Source organism: Macrosteles quadrilineatus, unplaced genomic scaffold, assembly GCF_028750875.1.
Source record: "Macrosteles quadrilineatus isolate MER2022 unplaced genomic scaffold, UCM_ALF_1.0 Scaffold_2__2_contigs__length_208266976, whole genome shotgun sequence".
In the NCBI taxonomy this organism is placed as follows: Eukaryota; Metazoa; Arthropoda; class Insecta; order Hemiptera; family Cicadellidae; genus Macrosteles; species Macrosteles quadrilineatus.
Genome location: NW_026542595.1, coordinates 98,815,667 through 98,838,997, shown reverse-complemented (window position 1 = coordinate 98,838,997; position 23,331 = coordinate 98,815,667). Strand labels below are relative to the sequence as shown.

The 23,331-nt window shown below is 33.9% G+C and overlaps 1 protein-coding gene across 1 annotated transcript; it reads right to left on the bottom strand.

Annotated features, from left to right (window-relative positions):
• Window positions 1-9,358: 9,358 nt before the first annotated feature.
• LOC128986859 (fatty acid-binding protein, muscle-like) lies at window positions 9,359-10,434 on the bottom strand. The gene has a single exon (XM_054407431.1). It carries the CDS (start codon window positions 10,225-10,227, stop codon window positions 9,757-9,759), a length of 471 nt encoding a protein of 156 aa, XP_054263406.1. The 5' UTR covers window positions 10,228-10,434; the 3' UTR covers window positions 9,359-9,756.
• Between the last annotated feature and the right edge of the window lie 12,897 nt (window positions 10,435-23,331).

The following is a 23,331-nucleotide window of genomic DNA, read 5'->3' as shown; positions in this document are numbered from 1 at the left end:
TTTAACAGGGACGTGTTAATGAGGCAATGTTTGTACAGGGATTTTGTCCATCCCTCTAACTGCGCGACCTTTCGTTTGACCTTCAATATGAGTTGGCCATTCAGGCAGGTCATGATGCGAACGTCTACACGCTGAGGTTGCCCTGATGACTTGCACTTTTGGAATAACCTAACAAATTATGATTACTCCAGCTCTTGAACACTTCCTCATTCAAGACAAATTACTCTCAGCCAGAGACGACTCTTGGTGAACTCAATTCGAGACTTTCAACATTTTACGTTGCAACGCTGATTCTAGAGATTGCTTTACCTTTAATCAATGTGTCAACATGTGAGGTGTTTGTGGTAGATTTACCAACGAATACTTTAACAGAACTGGCATGGATCATAAACATAAACAAATTATGTTATCTGGCCCGAAAGTAAACATTATTTAACATTGCTTAAATGAAACTGCCTAAACCATGTTAATGCTACTATAGGATTCGGGCCAGACGTCATTTGTCTTGTGTTTATGATCCATGCTGGTTTCTGTTCTATTTTACCATTATACACTCGACGCTCTAAGTTTAGTTCTGTCTATTGTAGAAGGAGTGTTGTTTACCATTTGTTTATTGTTATGTGACCTAGTTTCTATTTTTATTGCTAGCTTGTACCCGCGGCATCGCCCGTGAGGATAGAGTCATAAATAGCTTACAACGTAAGAAATTAACAGCGTATTACAATGTAAACAGAAACAGATGACACAATAGTATAGTATTTATATTCGTACCTAGGGCCAAAAATGAGGTTTTGCCGGCTTGAGGCAGTTTTTAAGTTCGAGACGAAGTCGAGAACTTAAATCGATCGAGAGCTGCAAAACCATTTCGGTCCGTGGTACGAACGCTACTTTTCACCACACTATACCCTATTCACTATTCACCACAGTAATAATGCACACTGATAGTCAACACAACTACGAATTTAAGGATATGTGAAGATGTAATTTGATGAATCAGCAAAAATAATAATAAATAGTTGCTAGGCAGGAGTGACAATAAAACAATTATAATGCAATGCTATGGATACTGATTTTGTATTTAATTTGCATTCACGAAAGTAAGCGGGCAGCTGATTTTGCGGCCCTAGGGACGTCCCCAAATGACGATGACAGTTGGCATATCCAGCAAAACATAACTTTCAGCCACCAATTAACGTATTTAAAACAGCCAAAAACACCATAGTGTGGTGAAAATGGGTTAACTTTAACTTGTTATTGCGTTTAGTTCCTTTGGATCTGTTACAGTTTTGCTAACACGTAATCTAGTCTAGAAGTTCCCCTAAAACTACTTTCTTACTTTTGTGTAGTCAGTATCTACAGCTGTTTATATTTCAAAAAGTCTATAATACTATATTTCGTACCTAGGGCCGAAAATGAGGTTTCGCCGGCTCGACATAGTTTTTAAGTTCGAGACGAAGTCGAGAAAAAATAATAATAAATAGTTGCTAGGCAGCGGTGACAATAAACAATTCGATTGCAATGCTATGGATACTGATTGTGTATTTATATGCATTTATGTTTTAAGAAAGTAAGCGGACAGCTGATTTTGTGGATGTAAAAACCTGCTCGGTCCCTAAATGACGATGAGAGCTGGCATGGCCAGCAAAACGTAATTTTCAGCCACCAATTAACGTATGTAAAACATCTAAAAACATCATAGTGTGGTGAAAAATAAGTATCGTGCTGAGCTCAGTTGTTAAGCCTTGTAACCTTTATTGCTTTTGTCTCATTCGTTCAGTTGATAAAGCTGTCAAGATTATTTGATACATAAAAAATATGAATACCCTTATGGTAAACTGGGAAACTCCAGAGCCAGTGAGGCGGGGCCCAAACGCATTTTTAGAATTATAATTCATAGTATTTTAATGAGGAACATGAACTATCATATCCCAAATTCCATCCCAATCCGACCAGTAGTTAATGCGTGATTTATCCCAAACAAATAAACACACAAACTTTCAACTTTATAATATCAGCATGACAGCAATCTAAAGGATATTGTAACGAAAAAGTAAATCACACTAAACCCCTTTTTTCATAGAAGTAACGATTATAGACATAGCGTTCAAATATATGACATAAAACCTAAGTAAGAAGCTTCAAATTTTACTACAGTATGAGATTTGTCTGATGCCAATTTAACATGAATGTAGCAGAGACATTTTGGAAAATAATCACCCAAAACATTGTACGACCATTCATTGATTTAAGATAGTGCTAGTAAACTTCACGTATAAAAGCAAGTATTTAAATTGGACCTGGGTAATTTGCTAATTGACGAAACGATCTAGTACCCGAACTCAGTCCAGAATATCCTCTTGTTCAGAAACTGAACAAATGATTTCATGCTGAAATCTTGTGGTTTAGATAAAGTTTCTGTAAGTATAAAAGTAAATACTCAAATAACTCAGAGATCAGTGACTGCTGAAACCATCAAATCTTAATCGGTTTCTTAATCGACATCTTCATAACAATTTCGATTACATTTTCTCAATTAATTTAATTTCTTTAAAAAGGGATTCCTTTTAATTTTGAAGCTAGAAAAACACTTTTTGAAAAACTAAAACTTGTGTACAACTGTTGGCCTAAATTTATTTTACCCAAAGAGTAACAATAGTTGGTACTTATATCATGAGATTCTGAAACACCCTTTCTATGTCGTCATAAATTAACACGCTACAAACTCTACGCTATTGATGTCCTTCAAGAAGAAATACATATTTCAATCATATATTTCAAGTTACAGTGTTTAACAGTATTCACTACAGCAGTGCTGAATGTTTGGTCAATGATAATGACGTATGGTCTTTTCTCAGAAAGTATGATGTTCCTTATCAACGTACGTGTTCAAAATGATGACTAGGCAGTTATGCAGACACGGCTGCTAGTCTAGTGGTTTGAGTGCGTGATTCTGTCCAACATATTTGTAGCTTCTTGATCAGCATCGTACGTGTTGTTAAATTATCTGATGTACAAAAATACGTCAAATGACACTTGTAATAATATTTTTACACTTATACTGTTTACTCACAAGGCGGCAAATACATATAAAAGATGGTAAGTGGTGGTCGATTTCGATTGGACACTCTAATAATCAAGCCCAATAGGTGAAATTCGCCTTAAATTATAATTATTATAAATTAATCGTGTCCAATCGAAATCTATCACCACTTACCATATTTTATATGTATTTCCGTCTTGTGAGTAAACAGTAGCCCTATAAGAGTAAATATATTATTACAAGTGTTATTTGAGGCATTTTTGAACTTTCAGGTAACATATTTGTATAAACTCCATGAAGGATTTCGATTTGTTGTAAAATTGTAAGACTATAATCTTTCAATTGTTAGATCATTTAATCTGCTTTTACTTCTTGCAGTAATTATTTTTACGAACAAACTTTTTACCCCAAGTGGTATCGGTTCTGGTTGTAGAATTTACTGTAATTGGGCTGTCAATTTTATGATATCTCACAAAAATTCGACGGTTATAACCAATAGGAGCGTTGGACCATTTTGTAAAAAAAAAATTAAGTCCAGCGAAATTGTAGCCTATTTTCATCACTCCGTAACGAAAGTAACTACTTTCGATAACAGCTGACATCAATGAAAGTAGTTGTTTCCCAAACTATAATTTAGGGCGAGGGAAAATCGATCAGCTGATTTTCTCTCGCTCTAAATTTACTTTCCCTCGCTCTCAATTAGTTCTCGATTTATTCACTACGCGCGCTAGTGTTTTGTTATGGTTTAATTTAATGATTTGAATCAGCTGTATGTATTGTTCAAAGTTGTTTTATTCCTTTATTTTGATATTTAAACAAAATGTATTGGAAAATATACGTAGATTTCCTTTTAGAAAATTTTATTTTATTTTATTTTGATGTTCAATCAAATTAATTGAGAAATAAAATAGTTGTAATATTACTGAGGTCTGCTATTCTGTGTTTGTGTATTTTTGCGTCGTGATGAAAAGTATTGTTCGTAACTCGTACCGAAAGTTATTATCCGGCACTTGCTCCATTATTCCCGTCCTCGGCTTCGCCTCGTACGTGAAAATAGCTCTCACATACTCGGCTTCGCCTCGCACGTGAAATTGATGTTCCCTGTGTTCGGCTTCGCCTCACACAAAAACTTGAGCGCGTGACGGAAAATGCCACTTTCGATCCTAGTAATGAAATATACTATTTCTACACGGTGATGAATTTCTGGTTACAATTTACCCCCAAAAAGTACCTAATAATGACCTAGATAGTACAGCAACATTTCATTGTATAGTTTTCAATATTAGGACGTTACGTAGTTCGGTGGTTGTAGTGTTCTTCTATTATCAGAAGGTCGCCGGTGGGTCATTCCATATCAAGTGATCAAAATAAAAAATAAAATTTTCCCTTATGTTTTTCATTCTTGTTAGTTTTTGGTTTATTTAATATACACATAAAACCAATTTAAAATTTAGAAAAAAAATATTTTTATCTCCTTTGGTTTTTTTGTAATCTTACTTTAAAGTTCCAAAAAAAGTGTGGTTTTGCGCTTAAAGGGATTTACGTTTTATTTAATATCTCAAGAAAGAATAAAGATAGAAAGGTAAAACAAAAACCATTCTTTTCAGGATTAAATTAGCTTTAATTTGATATACAACATGACAGTATTTCAAGTAATTAAAATTTCAACCCCCCAAACTCAAAATTTCAAAAGCCAATCCCAAAAAACGCATATGATTAAAAATTTTCAAAAAAATACCATGGATCCTTAATGTTATTAATAATTTATGTCCAAAAATTCAAGTTGGGATCTCAATGGGATCCATATTAAAATAATTTTTTTGTATAAGCCTGCAATGTAAATAGACAAGTCGTAGGCTACAGGGCTAATCGTTACATTCATTAGCTACAAAAATGTCTAAGTAACGTAACATACAATAAAAAGCTCAGTTGTACAATACAAGTACAGTAAGCCTAAAGTGTCTAAAATTTGGTAACTTCACTTTTTAAATAAGATATCAATTTCCTTTGATACAAGCTTCTTTGAGGATGAAGAGCAAGTTAACCCAGATTCAGAAATAATTGCAGAATTCAAAGAAAAATTTCAGAAAACTACAAAAAAAGTGAGAAGTTCTTGAGACTTACAACATTACCTAAAAGTTGGACTGTGAAAAATTGAAATCGAGTTTGGTGTCAGTAATAGGATGGCCAGAAGAGCTAAATCGTTAGTTAAAGAAAAGGGAAATAATGTCATGTCCAGACCCAAAGCCAGGAAACACTTTGGACCAGAATGTTGTAGATAAAGTCAAAGCTTTTTACAACTCTGATGATGTGAGTCGAATTATGCCAGGCAAGAAAGATTTTGTAGTGATGAAAGTAAATGGATAGAAAGAAAATGTGCAAGAGAGACTGGTTTTATTAAATTTAAAAGAATACTTTGAACCGTTCAAAAAAACAGAATCAGCTGTGAAAATTTTTTTCTCAAAGTACGCTGATTTAAGACCGAAGAACTGTATCTTGGCTGGGGGAAATGGAACTGACTCTGTTTGCGTGTGCACAACGCACCAGAATGTAAAAGGAATGATTGTCGGAGGAAAGCTGAAAAAGGTGAAGATTGATGAAGCTACTGATCTTGGCGATTACAAACAATGTTTGTCACAAATAATGTGCCAAGAAAATACCCCTGACTGCTACCTAAACAAATGTGTAAAATGTCCAGGAGTATTAAAACCAAAGAACTAAAACTAAAAGAAGTACTTCTGAACCACTTTGAAGAGGGGATGATAGAGACCATCACATACAAACAATGGGTTTCTGTGGATAGGTGTACATTTGAGACATTTTGCGAGACTGTAGAAGAATTTGTGGACAGTTTTTGTGAACAGCTTGTTGAACTAAAGAATCATTCATTCATATCCCGTCAGCAATCCAAGTACTACAAAGATTTGAAAGAAAACATCCAAGAGGTTAAAGCAGTTGTAAGTTTGGACTTTTCAGAAAACTACTCTTTTGTGGTCCAAGACGAGGCACAGTCTTTCCACTGGAATAATAACCTCTGAGCTACTGTGCATCCATTTGCTGTTTATTACAATGAGAAAGGAGAAATTAAGTATACAAGCTTTGTAATAATATCAGAATGCTTGATTCACGACTCGGTAGCAGTCCATTTATTTCAATTGATATCTTATTTAAAAAGTGTTAAAAAGTAAATTTTATTACGGTACCAAATTTTAGACACTTTAGGCTTACTGTACTTGTATTGTACAACTGGTTAGGCCTATAGACTATTAGCTTTTTATTGTATATTACATTACTTAAGACATTTTTTGTAGCTAATGAATGTAACTATTAGCCCTGTAGCCTAAGACTTGTCTATTTACATTGCAGGCTTATACAAAAAAATTATTTTAATATGGATCCCATTGAGATCCCAATTTGAATTTTTGGACATAAATTATTAATAACATTAAGGAGTAATGGTATTTTTTTGAAAATGTTTAATCATATGCGTTTTTTGGGATTGGCTTTTGAAATTTTGAGTTTGGGGGGTTGAAATTTTAATTACTTGAAATACTGTCATGTTGTATATCAAATTAAAGGTTATTTAATCCTGAAAAGAATGGTTTTTGTTTTACCTTTCTATCTTTACTCTTTCTTGAGATATTAAATAAAACGTAGATCCCTTAAAGCGCAAAACCGCGCTTTTTTTGGAACTTTAAAATAAAATAACAAAAAACGAGATGAGGTAAAAATTTTTTTTTTCATATTTAAGCTTCTTTTGCATAGATGTATCTAATGTAAAAAGATCAATCCTGTAAAAAATGGTGAGGTAATTGGTATTTGATCACTTGACATGGATTGACCCCGGTTCGATCCTGAGAAGTCAGTAGGTCAGAAGCATTATGATGTTGTTCGAAATTAGAAATTAGACCAAACTGTATTCGATAATTTGGGCTTTCAATAAAAAAGACCATGCCTAAAGGAACAGCTGATCTTAGTCAGAAACAAAGACATACGATTTGCTCACACTTCATTATAAACGCTTACTCCATTCATATTTAGTTTAAAACTGACTTTCCTCTTTTCCAACACTTATAATGGATACTAATGCCATAGACTAAACAACACAAGGGAGTATGTTTTATCTATGCTAATACCATGCCATAGATGTAAAATACTTCCTTATGGGTTTATCATGCTAACGATCAGTTACGGGTAATCTAAAGGCATTTGTCAGTCTAATAGTCTGCTTGGTGTTAGTTACTTAATACTTTTTAATGACTTGAAAAGAAAAACGGTGTATTTATGAACTACTTTGACCTCTGATGGTTTAGTAGTAAAAGAACAGCCACAGTAAACTTTCTGGGAGAAAAACGTCAAATCTACGTCAGCATACTTGTCAGTTGTCACACGGATAACACAGACTTCGCACAATGATAACAATACTTGCAGTCTCCAAAGTCAATAACAACACCTACATTGTAAAATGCATTGATTATTCTAGTTCAGCAATTATTGTTGATTCAGCAATCTTCAATTTTCACAATGTTCTTATCTGTGGTTCAGTGAACCTTGGTCTGCACCAGAGTTGATTATTGGTTTAAATGCGTTTAAAATACATTGATTACGTTTCTCATTTGTGTACCAACATTTGAGTTTCGAAATTCGTGATAAAATAAACTTTAGATGTCTAAGCAACATTGTGAGCTATTTATGAAGGCTACAATGGCGTTAACATTCTAATTATGTACTATATAATTATTGTTTAATATCCATTGAAACAGATTTTAAATCGGTTACATAGCCTAAAACTTTGTGTTCCCTTAGATATTAGATACGTCAGTGTTTATTTTAAGTGAAAGAAATATTACTCCTTAGTAACAAATTAGGTTTAGGTTTAACTACTTTGAATCAATAAACAGGGTGAATAAAAAGTCAAGTCTAATATCCCCATCTAACCTTCATCTAATATTTTTCTAAGTAAATAAACAGATATATCCTTTTGGTTGTCGTGCAACGGTGCAAACTTAGCAGGAAGTTTCTTTTTATGATCTTGAACGTTTTCAGTTGCCCCAAAATCCCCCATATTTGGAGCACACTCAAAATTTTCAAAAAATAAATGAAACCTCTGCTAAGATTGCACAACCATCGAAAGGATATCTTTGTATATTTATTTAGAAAAATATTGAATGAGGGGGCTCTTGACTTATTATTCACCCTGTACACAAATCAAGGTATACAAACATTTAAGTAAATTCCTACTTAGATAAAATAATTTACTACATGTTTTAGAGTTGTAAAAAAGTGAGTACAAAGGTGTAAACCTTTATTTTGTTGGATAAGACACTCTTATTCTTCCACTATATTCTGTGGTATTATCTGAATAGCGTTTTAGTCTTTTGAATTTTACAATTTTTTAAGTAGGAAATAACTTAGTCCATGACATGAATGTACATAGACCATTGCCCTACACAAGTTTAAAAATGTTTTGGAACTTAAGTGGTCATAAAAAGTATCTTTTTAATGGCTAAAAATGTTATCATGTTATGTAGAGCTTGTGAACTGTGTGTACATCCAGAAAAAAATGTATTTTAGTAAGTAGGGACAAGCAATACCAAGAACGTTTCTACCTTTTATATATCGTGGAGAAATGTAATGAGCCTGGCTAAATATTTACAAAACAAGTTAAACCAATTTAAGTCAGCTATGGAAGTTCTAGTTTCATATCAAAGAATATTTTAAACCACACACTACTTACCTTTGACGCATGAACTTTTCCTTGGACACATGTTGAGAAGGAAGTGATTTGTTAAGAAACACTTAAGTTGTTGAATCAATTCAATCAAGTCACCCTTGCAGTAGGCGAGGTACGTTTACAATCTTAGTTTCAACCACTCAGTATATAGAATATTTCTCTATGGAAAGTAAAACGTCAGGTTGGAATTGGTTCACTCTAAAATTTCTTGGTTTTCAGTTCTTATTTGTCTTCTATTGTTAAAGTTAAACATATAAAATAATCTAGCCTACAGTACCATTTTTTACAAAATAAAAACACTGTTATAAAAAGATTGTAAAGAGAGCGGATACCTACATTATAAAAACTTTGCCATATTAAGTTACTGTAGGCCTAGTATTAAACTTCATGTCTACTGCAAAATTTTTATATTCATGTCATAAAACAAAACTGTTTTCAGAATTCCAAGAACTATGCCTAGTTAGGTTATGTGTGCTGTTCACCAAGTTATCTATTCAAATCGTTCAAATAGGCTCGAGCTTAATCGATTCAATGCCTTAAATCTTCAACCACTGTGATAAAAAGGTTAATAACAAGACAGAAAATACAATTAACATAATTTAATAACCTTAAAAAAATCAGTACAAACTATTACTAGTCAATGTTTAAAAACTAGAATTCAACCATCAGCTAAAGTCGGGTTCAAACTAACTACAATCACAAGTTCCTATCGGAAAAGAAATTAATACACTTAATACTTTGGTTTGCTCGATTTTGAGACCTACAAATTCGATCTATTTCGTGATGTAATGTTTGAGAACCACGATAAAAACAGGAACAATAATAAGCACCGTTGCCTCGTATTGGTAAACTATTTTCGTTTTTTGAACAATTGGTATCTATTAAGTACTACTGAATTTGAATTTTGATCTAAACTTAAACCGGGTTAGTCCCTTTGGTGGAAAATCGTATATCTCAAAATGAAAGCAGTTAACAAATAACCTTACTCAGGTTTGTAGATACGGGTGGCAGTGATGTCGCCGACTTTGATGACCATCTTCACCTCTTCGGGTGTGAACGTCCTGATGATTGTCGTGGTCTTCTCTCCCTGTTGGACATGGGTCAGCTTGTTGCCCTCCTGGGTGATCATGGACTTGACAGTCCTGCCGTCTGGAGTTTCCTCCTGGAACTCTTGGCCAACGCGGAACCTGAGGTCGGTGTTCTTGAAGGTGCTCTTGGAAGTCAGAGAGTACTCTCCGTTGCTCTCGGTCAGCTCGATCACTGGAGAAGCAGCGTTCCCTAGTTTCCTGGTGATCCAACCGACTCCCAACTCCTTCATGACCTCCTCGAAGTTCTCGGAGGAGGCGAGTTTGTACTTCTTCCCCAACACGGGAGCCAGAGCTGCCTTATCTTCAGCCGCAGCGCACAACTGGACGACGACCGCCGCTAGACAAACCAACGCTAACTTGACCATGATTGTGATACTCCACTGACGACTGTACTGTGACTGTGATCAGACGATGCCCCCCTCCAGTATATATCTTGATCCCCCTTCTTGACCTGCTAGGCTGGACAATCTCCCGATGCTAAATATCCCCGACCTACCAATCTTCAACTGAATCTCCAACTGGTTTAATTGACTGCACAAAATTAGTTTCGTGACCGATTGATGTAGCGTTCTTTACAAAAGTGAAGAATTGTTTATTTCAAACACATGTCATTTAGAATTGATTCAATTGTTAAAGATTGTTTACATTTTTCGTAAAGTTCAATAGCAAGCTTTACGTACAGGGAAAAAGAAATGGAACTGTAACTGATAATATTATTAATGATGTTTAGATTATTACATATATTTATTACGTTGAATAAAATATATCGGCTACGTAACGAAAAATAAATATATTTATTTTTAAATAAATAATCGTTATAAACTTGTGGTGTTTTACCGCTGCCGTAAAAATCTATCAATATTTACTTCACAAGTTAAGATTTTAAAATTAATTATAATTTACTTCTGCCACTCTTCTGAATATAGGTCTAATTTTGATAGCTAAATCGTTACAGTAGCTTTCCTTCTTTATGTAAGAACAGATAGACTAACACACGTCAAAAATATGGACACATCCACACATCTTATTTAGACGCTTTCACAAATCGTTGTAAGCTTAACGATTAAAATGTTTTGTATTTTTAATATTTTTAATCATTAAGCTTTAAGGGATTTTAAGAACGAGTTGGTGTTTAACATGATTCCAACTCGGTAAAAAACAATTTATTAGTCAGGAAACCTAGGAAGTAACTGTGGAAATAAAGACACACTTTATATTTAAAACATTAAAAAACTTCTTTATCAGCATTGTACATGTTATTCAGTTTTTTGTAAGTAAATACGTCAAGTAACAGTTTAAACATACATTTACACTTGTAACTCACAAGACAGTTAATGCATAAAAGATGGTAGTGATGATCGATTTTGAATGGACACTCCAATCATCATCAGACCCAATATGCTAATGTATTGGGTTCGATGATGATTTGATGACTAATTTATTTTGTTACTTATAACTTGGTTCATACTTTTAAAATACGAGAACTGTTAACATACTAATAATTTAGAGACAGTTTAAAACTGCTCTGGAACTAAACCAGAACCAAACTGACCAAGGAAATAGAAACCTTTGCTTAAGGATATTTGTTACATTTCGTTCTTATTAGTGGAAATTTACAAGTTCTAGTAATTAACGGCGTTATGATTTGGGTTGCAGGCTATTGTTTGTTTGAACTAGTTAACGTGTAGGAGAAATTCAAAACAAGTCTGTAAAATATTCAGCCTATGTTGGTAGTTTCTAGAATAAACGATTCATTATTGCATTCAGTTATCTAAAACGCCACAAAGCAAAACTAAAAACATCGTTTTCCAATAATTCTTTCCTATAACATAGAGCTTAGGTTATAGATTATTTTTCCATGTTAATGGAGTAGCTAGTATTACGTATAATTCATAATTTGGGCAGTTTTAAGGCGTGTTGAATCTGACACTAGACTGACTGAGTATGTTTAATCTGTTTCATACTGTAAGTAAAATTGGATTACAAGCGTGATCCTTTCTCATCCCACACATTATATGTATCTATTGGACTTTCAATTGTTTAATGATGCTATGTAAGAAAAAGTCGATGTTAGATAGTACAAGACCCAAGATATGGACCGACGCAATAAAACCCGTATAAACCCAAGTAACTTAAACCAAATAAATTAAAAGCATCTTAACAATAAAAATTTGAAATAGATTCATTTGTAAACTTTAGCTTGTCACTCAGATTACAACCAAAACTCAAACTACACAATATAAACCTTGAATTAGCGAAATACCCCTATAGTCTGTATGGTGGAACCTGTCTCCTGAACCTTATTCTACCTGGGGCTGTCTCGAGCCTTAAACTATTGGACAGGTTCTTTCAAACAGACTTAAATCAACATCTACACACTCTTACGCAAATAGACATAAAAAATCCATTAAACAAAGGTCCAAAGTCAATAATGTTACAAAACTTTTCTTATGGGTGTCGATGAATTTGATAAAACTCAAACCATAGACTTTCAACACAAGTAGACTGCTCATACCATTGTAAATTTTGAAGCTCGTTTCTCGTGTCTAGTTCATGTCCGGTGACACTGATCGCTAGTGTCGACGAAATTTAGTTTCTATTAATTTAGGGTTAATATAATGATTTTCGTGCTTGGCTGTTTCGTTAAAAGGGAATGAGTTGTCGTTTATGATCAGATTGTTTTATTTTGTTAAAGAAAGTTTTAAATGACTGTAATAACAAGAAACAAATTGTAAACAAAACAAGTCCTCTTCAGTGCACCGGACAGAACTAACAATAAAAATGGCTTCAGCTGTTACATAAACGGACGAAAATCTGCTAAGGGAGTATCTTAAACAGATCGTTTGATTTTCAAGTGGGGTTTTTTTATTTTTGGTCTATATGATAAAACACCAACATGGTTTATTGTGATAACTATTTTAACTTGGAAAGTGTTATATTAGAATGTATGAAAAAGAAAGATTATACAGAGTCATCGAGAGTCCAGTTAAACGGTTGGAAATCAAAATATTAAAATATTAATTACCATCGATAAAATACAAATAGAATCTTAATCTCCTACTATTACGTACACAATATAAATTACCTTTGGGTTTCCTAGTTTCCTAGGTGATGGTTGAAGCAGTGTGCGTCACTTTGAGGTTAGTTTACCGCCATTTTCCCGCTAATTGAAATACAATGGGTCAAGATTAGCCGGCAAGGTTGACGTGAATAAAGATGAAGATAGTGAGTGGATCTTTATTACCACATACCTCCTTTTCAGTTAAGTGTTACTGTTTTGAACTAGCACTACTGGTTCAGGTACTGAAGTAGACATCTCATCTATCAAGATCTGCTGTAGCAGTTATACAATTCAAATAGAACAAGATTAATGAGCTCACAAAATGAACTTAAAATGTTATTCTTTCCTAGTTTGGTATACAATGCTAGTTATGTGACATAAACGCTATAGTTTGCAAGTTGTCCTTCCAATTCGACTTGGTAAAAAAAGTTCCGATAGAAATCGGTAACTAAAACTGGCTAAAACCATTGACTATATATACCTACAGTAGGTATATATAATCAATGCTAAAACTTAAGCATAGGAATCAAATTACTAATAGTATGCACTGGTGTCGGTTAAATTGTGTATTTATTTTTCTTCTAATAAAGATAAACATGCGAATGCGAATTAATATATTTTATGATGATTTTTAAGACCGCATTAACGGGTTTCGTATATAGAACTCCTCTCAAAGTACTTGGCCAAATTGCAAAATGTTCATTTTAATGGATAACACCTAGCGTTCAGTGAAACACCGAAGTAAGTCAAGCATCATTGTGCCATTCTTGAGTATTTTGTATAATATGAAACCCCCCAAAGATAATGTAATAACTGCAATAATGTAGAACACTGTAGTAGTCTATCATTCAGCTGAGCCACATCGATGAGAAAAGCTTATCCATCTACATTATAAATAGTTATTTGTGCAACTAGTAAGCAAAGTGAGCAATTGCCTCACTCGAGAGAAATTACTCACGAGCCGTAGGCGAGTGATGAATTGTTTCTCGAGTGAGGCGATTGCACTTTGTACTCGAGTTGCACATTATATTTTTCCTACAGTTACCATAAAACAAGTAAATTGGTAAGGAAACGTGCCTTCACGTTGCAAATCTGGAGTGAGACAATGTTAACATTGTTAACATTGTCTCACTGATGAGCGAATTGGCCACTTTCATGCCTTCACGTTACAAATCCGGAGTGAGACAAAGTAATTAGAGTGAGACAATGTTAACATTGTCTCACTGATGAGCGAATTGGCACTTTTCTTTCTCAAATCAGTGAGAGAACATGTACATTGTTAGATAACTGTAGGAAAAAGATTTTTTTTTCATTTTTGTATTCAGAAAATCTAACCCCTAAATATTTTTAAACCCGTAGTGGCTTCGCTTGCGAAAGTTAAAAAGTTAAATGTTCAACCTGAGTAGGGCCTACACTTCTTGATTTTTAATTCATAACTATTAAAAATATGAAATGCAGTACAACACTTTTACAAGTTACAAAAGTAATGTAAATATTTCCTTTTATTCTAATCAAAATATATAACCAGCTGTTCCCTTAATTGCTTAATTAATAGTACAGATTCATTTAAGTATTATGTGTTCAAATGTAAACAAATCTTTTCTCCATAAGGATAACATGGTAGCTTTAAAAGCCCCTGTTGGAATTTCTTGAAAACGCTTCTCATTGCACATCTAGAGGTTGATTGGAGCCTCCATTCCTGAGTTTTTATGGCTTCTGGTTTTTTTTTAGATATAGGTAGTGATCAGTGAGTGAGTGGTATTTATAATCTAGATTGGGTATCTTGAAGCTCTTATCGTCTAGATGTGCCTTTTGTGGGTTTGGATGATATCCCCTGAAAGCCCATCGTCCTGTAGGCTTTTAAAATTTCACAGTTTGTGCTGAATTCTGTTGTCAATCATTTGAACTAATCAAGTTTATATTTGTTTACATCCATACGAAAATAGAGTTATTGTTAAAGTGTATGATGTTTTAGTGAATTCTAGTAACACACTGTAATTATCTGTATAAAATGTAAAGAATAAAATGACTTGCGTTAGATTTTGTTTTATGATAGGGTTTTCTGGTTTCATAGCATGTTTAATATTGATGTTTTAGTGAATTCAAGTAAATTAATATTGTAACATTATTTCTTTAAAATGTTAGCTCAGACTTTGGCTGAAATAACGTACTTATCTAAAGAGGTTTTTTATTAAAGTTAGTTTTACTTCATTATGCATGATTTCATATTGTATTGGAAAAACTAAATTACAATGTTATGTTCAAGGTTTGCTTAAAAAATTAAAGTCAATGAGTCAGTGATAAGTAAATGATTATCACGTAAAAAATAGATAATTTTCCACTTAACTCAGAGCAATAGAAAATTGTAAAATAATTCAAATATATCACAGATGTTAAAGTGATGCTGATATGGCTTTGGCTGCTAGTAGATAAATATGGGATCCATTCAGCCATGTTTGAAGTCAAATAGCCAATGTGTTTAGTTTGTTTCCCTACAGTTTAATCGTTAGCTGAACTACAAACTACACCACATTTTATCAATATTTCATCACTATTTTCCTTCTTTATTTTCCACGAAAAAGAGAGAACTTTGAAATTGTTAAGAGACCAAATATGTTATTCATTTCATTGTCAACAAACAATATCTGTAAACAAACAATACCGCTTGTCTGTTTGTTGTCAAAGGTCAAACTACTTGTACAACATAGTTATTCAACGGTTGTTTGATCAAAATTAAATTCCTCACTAATCACTCCTTTAACCTAGGATAATGAGCGAAGGTAAAAATTCTTTTAAAATATAAGTATGAATAACTGTACTATTCCTCATTCTGCATTACTACATATTTATTTAGGATAATTTATTCACAAAAGTACATTGTTGTTCATAGTTCCCTTTATGACATAACTCTCAAAATGGCCGCGGTATTGTTTTGATAACACTAAAGAACATTCAAACAGCTGTTGACGTTTGAAGAAATTTATATGCAACTGGATTTTCACCTAATTGCAATGCAAATTAAAACTAGTGTTTATTTATATCTGTGAAATGTAAAGGTTGAAATACGAAGATACAAACATAAATTGTTTATCATACTGAAGCAAAATAGCCGGTGTTAATATACAGGTTTAGGGTCTAAACTATCATTTTAACTCTCTAGGGAGTATAAAAAGCAATTTTCTTCCCTAGGGTATAAAAATCAGCTGTTATAAACTGTTGTCAATTAAAAATTTGACATTCTGACCAAAATTATTTATCGATTGGTCGTTTTGAAAAGTCAAATTTACATGAAAAATATTTTAGTTTTTTTAAGCTTAGTTTGTTAATTAACTTTGCAGTATGACGAAAAATAGCACACGGGCAAAAAGTGCCTTTTCAACCCCTCACTCATTTTCTGACATCGACTTCGTCTCGATCATGAAACTTGAGTCTGATTCAAAAAGAATCACTTTACACCCTTGGTGATGAAATATACTATTTCGTCATACTTAAACAAAACAGCGGTTTTAATAATGCGTTATGGATCTAAAGTAGCTCTTTTACTTCCTAGGGAGTCAAAGTCAGCTGTTTAGTCTTTTGATTGCAAGCAATCGCTTGTATCGAAATTATGTATCAATAGATTCAGTCGGTTGTAAATGGTTGTAGCTTATTGTTGCATTCTTGGCAAAATAGTTCGACACATCAATAGTATAATGTAGTCACACATTCACTATCGTAAAAGACGAAATGACTGATCCACCGTTTAAACAGCTGATTATTTGCATTAGCAAAATTGAAAACAAGTTTGAAGTCACTTTGAAAGGTACCTCGTTATTTTCGTTTTCTAACTTAGTTTTATTAAATATATTTAATATACCAAAAGATCTATTTCCTCAAACTGACAAGAAGTGTCTTTTCAACCATCACTCATTTTCTAAGTGAAACTTGAACTCGGGTCTAAAAGAGTCACTTTTACGCCTAGTGATGAAATATACTATATTTGGTCCTCTATTTACCATAGCAATGTCAATTTAAAAATTAGTTTTGGATAAGTTGTCCTGTTAAGACTTTTTGAGCTAGTGATTGTGGAGGTTACGTTAAGATTTTCTATCTCCTAACTTCTTTATGCTGCAGTCAATATCGTCCTAATTGTTCCTTCCTGTAGCAGAGCGATCCTCTCGTACAAATTAAATAATTGTTCATCAATTAAACCAGCCTGAGACAACCCAAGGCCATAACAATGAGGTAGGGTCAGTGACCTCACTTGTCAATGAGACTGGTAACCTTAAAACTTGCAGGACTATTTTATACCTTAGAATTAGCAAAAAATGTAATATGAACCCATATGAAAACAATGAAAACGTTCAAGATATAGGACTTTTTCACATAAAAAAATGTATTAATCTGTATTTTTGTAGATGGGTAGTAAACAAACGTTATTATATTTATAGGTAGGCCTATGGAAAATTGAATAGGTACATTTAACACATTTTGGTCGAGCGATCATGTAAACCTAAATGTGCATTATCAAGTATAATATCAAGTGATATAAAACCTGTTCGCCAGTCTCTTCAGTATTGCCATGCTCTTTTAGAAACTAAAATTTTCAAAGTTTTACAAACATGAAGTTTAAAATGAGTGACGCAATTGCAGTACCAAGTAGGTTATATGGAGTAGCGGTAGCAATAATAGTACTGGGCGTTTCAAAATGCCTACAATGTCCTACGATAGGCTTTATATAAAACATAAATATTATTATTTTATAGCTGGTATAAGGTGTTCACCTAATCAAAAAGTTAACCCTGAACAAAATAAGCTTTGGATCCCTGTTTTCATTCATTGCAAATTATTGCACTTCTACAGTTCCTACTTGAAAATTTACTCAAATCCACATCAAAAGATACATGTTCAGATAATGATAGACCTTCACATAGACGTGATGTATCAGTTTGTCACACGACTGTGCTAGGCACGTGTGGCATTGTACTTGCCACACGTTAATGTGGATTAAACTTAACAGTTTTGTCACAATACATATGTTTACTTTTTACGCCACCATGGGGTTATGAGATCGTTGTCAACAATGCTGTCTGTTTGTAAACAAACAAGGGAGAGTCTGTGTGTGAGGTACAAACAAACAATCTTCCCAGGCAGGAGCTTCAGACGTCTGAACGGTGTTCAGTCCTCGTCTTAACTCAAACCAGGCGTATTTTAGTCAGTTCGATAGAAGTGAATAATTTCTACCCGAGCACAAGTTTCAAGAACGAGGCGAAGCCGAGCACACGTCATATTGCAGCATTATTTAACAAACTAAATTAGAAAAGAAATAGTTATTTGTGCAAATAGTGGTGAAAGTGGCACTTTGCTGCACACGAGAGCAATGTCGGAATGATCTCGAGTGCAGCAAAGGCCTTTTTCACTCGTGTTACACATTATATTTTTCCTACAGTCACTATAAATCATATAAACAATTAGTCTTTCAAACACTATACAACACGTTTTTAGATTCAACTGGCAACACAAATGGTGCCCTTAGAGAAAGTAGTACCCGCGGTCCGTATCACTCCGCTATTTTTCCTCGGCAAGAAATGTGCTCCGAGTTTTGAGAATATAGTTCCGTATGTTTTTGTAATTTAAAGTGGTTTCCGCGCCTAAAAAAATGCTTTAAATGTATTTTTTTGTTTATTAAGATCGTAGGAATGTTTTAAAAACGTTTAAAAGAAAAGTCCAGGAAGTTCAGAAATACCGAAACTATAAACACGAAATGACAGGTTAAATCGTAGTTATAATAGTCAATCAGCTGCTCATAGTATAATTATCTTTAAGTGTTACCAACCTATTTCCAAGCGTACACGGATTACGTGCATAATAGAACCACGCTGTTTTGTGTTGTTTCGTTGGAATCCTGATGTGCGGCAAAGTATAAACCGTACGGCAACGTATAAACCGTACGGCAAAGTATAAATATGCAGCAATTAGCAGCTTTCTGTACTATAAACAGTACAAGGAAGCCAACTTTGTCGGGTGACTGTAGGAAAAATACTTTTCATGCAAAAATAACGACTCAAACACTTACAATTTGTTTTCAATTTTACTATTGCAAATGACTATTTAATAAGTAATCAAATCATTTCGTATATTACTATTACAATTGTAGTAGTGTACATCATACTGTCGATATGCAGAACTATTGGCAAGAATGAAAAATGTAATACAACCAATGCAATTTAAACATAATTTCGGTACATACATTTGCTTGTAATCAAAGTTTAAAACAGCTGACTTTTACTCCCTGTGGACTAAAAAATAGCTTTATACTCCCTAGGAAGAAAATATCTACTTAAGACCCGCAAAGCATGTATAAGAACAGCTGTTTTTGATGCAGTATGACGAAAATATTGTTAACAACGATAACAACAGTAAAACATCTGATAAAGCAACCTACATCTGTTTGTTGAGAGGTTACACAGTTAGCTTCATTTAAAATACGGAACTGCTTTTTCATCATAACAGGAAGTTACCAGCTTGTACCAGCTGTTTTTGGAGTTCGAGTGTCATATGTAAATTAAAGAAGTGGCGTTTAATGGGGCCGGAAATGTCTACTTTCGGCCTTGACGATCAGCTGTTAATTTAATAGATTAGACAACATCTTTTACCCGCATCGTTGTCCCAGCTCTGGAGCACATGGGATTATTGGTATTTGTTTGTTTGTTTACACTGTTTAGGAAACCAGTACAGGGGTTTGTAACAATTTTTGAAAGATGATATTCACATTTTCAATTTTATAATAGTGCTCGGTTGAAATTGACTACAGTTCACCCCTTGAATAAATAGTTTTGGATCTATTAAAATTTTTGATCACGCCACTAAGAAGGTCACATGGTCCATGGCTTTTTAAAAAAAACTTACTTTGGATTTACAATACTAAAATAACCACACACACTATTTCCAATTTTCCAGTTATTTATCTAATAATAATTCCTTGTTACAATTCAGGATAATTTTGAACTATTAATGATCACTTAATTGTCTTGTTTTGATAGTTTAAATGAAACAAATACATTATTCTAGTCCAACATTAAATTTAGCCTACCTACTGTGACTGTCGGTGACAGTCTTAAACAACTTATATTTTCAACTATAATGTTGGATGTCTAGTCTAATTCTAAAAACATAAAGACACTAACCATTAAACTTTAAGTATACTGGACAAAAATGTTGCTTAAGTTGTCTTTAGATACTGTAATCTATACAGGTGTGTCCAAGGTCTTGGAAATGGGGTACCAGACCTTCCAAGGGGTTGGGGGCCAACAAAAAAGGGGGGTTTGTCCCCCGTAGAACTTGTTAAATTTGAACTGGAATAACAAGCTTTATTAACAATTTGTAATTTGTAAGACCTTTTTACATCCTCAAAACTTTATACAGGGTGGCTGAATAGTGTATTTTACTTAATGGTCCGATTTATATTTTCTTTATGTTAGTTGTATGTTTCGTCAAGACCTGTAAAATGATACCAAACTCGACTATACTTAATTTGAAAATTTTGAGCTACTCCCTACACCTGCTACCCCTAAGGGCAAAATTTTCAAAATTGGCCATAATTATAGTAGCCCCACATAGCTAAGAAGGTTGCCACAAACGGATTTCAAATATCTCACATGGTTGAAAAGTTAAGGGGGGGTTGTAAGTTACTTTTCACCAACCCTGTATAAACTCTTTAATTTTACACCGATTGCTTTTTATGATTGAATGTAAAGTTACTTAATTACCTTGCGATAAAAGTTAAAATTTACTATAAGAGTACCTAGTTTTTTTTTTATTTGTGTGCACATTTTGATAGATAATACAACCCACCAGTTAGTAGTGTTTCAACACTACGAATTAAAAATATTATTAATGAATTTCTCTTTTTTGAATTTCCTGTTTTTAACACCTTACAGTAGTCGGTCGGTAACCTCACAATTACTAGCGTCACCAGCTTTAACATCAAAATGGACAATTAAACAGAAATGTCCACACAGTGTTTCCCAATATTTGGGCTCTTCCATTCTTGTCACATTCACAGGTATATTTCCGACACAACATACCAGAGCTGAAAGTGCACAGTCATCCCATAAGCGTGTTTTCTCTACACCTTTCTTCTCTGTGGGTACAGAGAAAAACTTGCTTATGAGAAATAGTCGGAAATATACACGTGACAAGCGAGGAAGAGCCTAAGCGGCAAGCACTGTGTGAAAATTTCTATCGCACAGGGTCTTCTTCACTGTGAGCGTTGCGGGTACATGAGGGCGAGGGGAGCGATGTTGGACTTTGTCCTAGACACCAGTGACTAATGCTAGACACCACTTAAGGGTGCTTTTGAAAGTTTTCTCTGTAACTTACTTCTCTGTGACATAGTTGAGTTAAGAAAAAGGTAAGTTTTGTTAATGGTACCTACCTTGTTTGTCAATATCATAATTAAACTAGCATAACCTAAAAGCAGCAGCGCACTAAAAGAGTGGAAGAGTGGCGGACCTGCTATCTCTTTAAAGGACTCATAACAGAAAATTAATATTTAAATTCAATATTTATATAAAACTAGCTGGCCCAACAGACGTTGTCCTTTCCTAATGTGGTTTTATGTTGAATGCTTGTTCATTTTCAAGATGAGCTCGTTCACATCTCTCACATCACGCCCTGGTTGCAGTTTGTTTGCTACGCTTACTCACCTTTAGGTTGGAGCTCGTTCGCTGCGCTCACTTGCCATTAGGTTTCGCTCGTTCGCTACGCTAACTCGTCTCAAGGTTTCAGTTTGGTCGCTACGCGTACTCACCTTTTGGTTGCAAATTAGCTGTTGTCATAAATTTGAAAAAATAAGTGCTGCACTCTGTTGGTAAACCTATTCACTTTTTAATGCTATTGAACATCACAGAATCAAATTGTTTGGTTGAACCAGCTGTTAAGATTCTTTAGTTCCATTTAAATACAAGTACTCATGAGGTTAACATGGGAAACTTCAGAGCCACTGGGGCGGAGCCGATTGGAAGGATCACAAAATTGATGGCGTATAAAACTATTCCATGAAATTCTACACGTACGTACCAAGTTTCGTGGCAATCGGTCCAACGGTTTCTGAGCTCATAACATTCAAACATACAAACTTCCTCTTTTATAAATAGACTTCCTCTTTTATAAATAGACTTCCTCTTTTATAAATATAGATGAAATATTTTAATCAATATTTTTATGGAATGACAATTTTATCCATTAAGTACAGATTACTTAAGGTTCTCTGTGGGACTGTATCCTTGTAACTTTAAAACTTGTAAAAATAACACTTAAACCAATGAGAACTACAAAACAGATTGTTGCTAAAAGCAATACTCCTATTATAAAATTACTAAAACTTTGATGGTCAGTGAGAATGAGTCAGGAAATGTTTACATTTCTTAATATTTACACTATAGCTCATTTAACTGAAGATGCCTAATCTTATGGAATTGATGGTTTAGCATATAGAGCACAAGTGCCAATGCTTTTTTGAATTAGTGACGATAGCACTAGCAGGCTTACCTGAATAGGAAACAGTCCAAAATGGCACAAGAAACACAAAACATTGTGGGATATTTCACTGTCACAGAGCATTTTAAACTAAGGAAGAGAGAGTTTTCTTCAAGTCTGAACCAGAGCTTTCTTCATGGTTTTCTTCTTTTTTACCTAAAGAAAACTCTCTTATTAAGTTGAAATATCTTGTCAGTGACAGTGAAACATCCATTTTGTTCTAATGGTGTTTGTTCAAATTGAAAGGTAAACAACATAATCCATTTTGTGTTTCTTGTGTCAGTTTGACTCTTAGTCTGCTATCCTCACTAAAATTCTTTATACTGTATTAGTCTTTTGTATTAGTAACAATATTTAAAACAAAGGAGATCTAGAACATTAACATCTATCTTTAGACCATAGATGTTTGTCATTCACACACTGCTGATTTGAATTGTTTTTGTGTAACTCATGTGGGCAATAAGGAAAAAACAATGCTTGCGATGTGGAGGGAGTCCCTGACTTAATCTTAGCAGAGTCACTATTTGTTTCAAGATTCCATATGTGGAAGGCTATGCAGTTAAACTGTGGCCGCTAATCAATTCTGTCTCTTTTAAATTCGTCCAAATCAATAAAGTCTGAATTAAATTAAATAATTTTGATTTGATTCTTTACAGAGGCTAACACACCAGAGGTGCACAGTGGTTTAAAAATAAATTTAAAATATGAGTAGGAATATCAAAAGTGAAGTTATAGTAAAGTACAGCAATAAAACACAAAGGGCGCTTATAGTTAAACAAATAAACGGAATCAGCAAATTGACCCATACTTTCTCCCATTAGCTTGTCAACACCCTGTACAACGGCACAGAAAACGTACTACTATAACCCAGAATGCCAACCGCATGGTA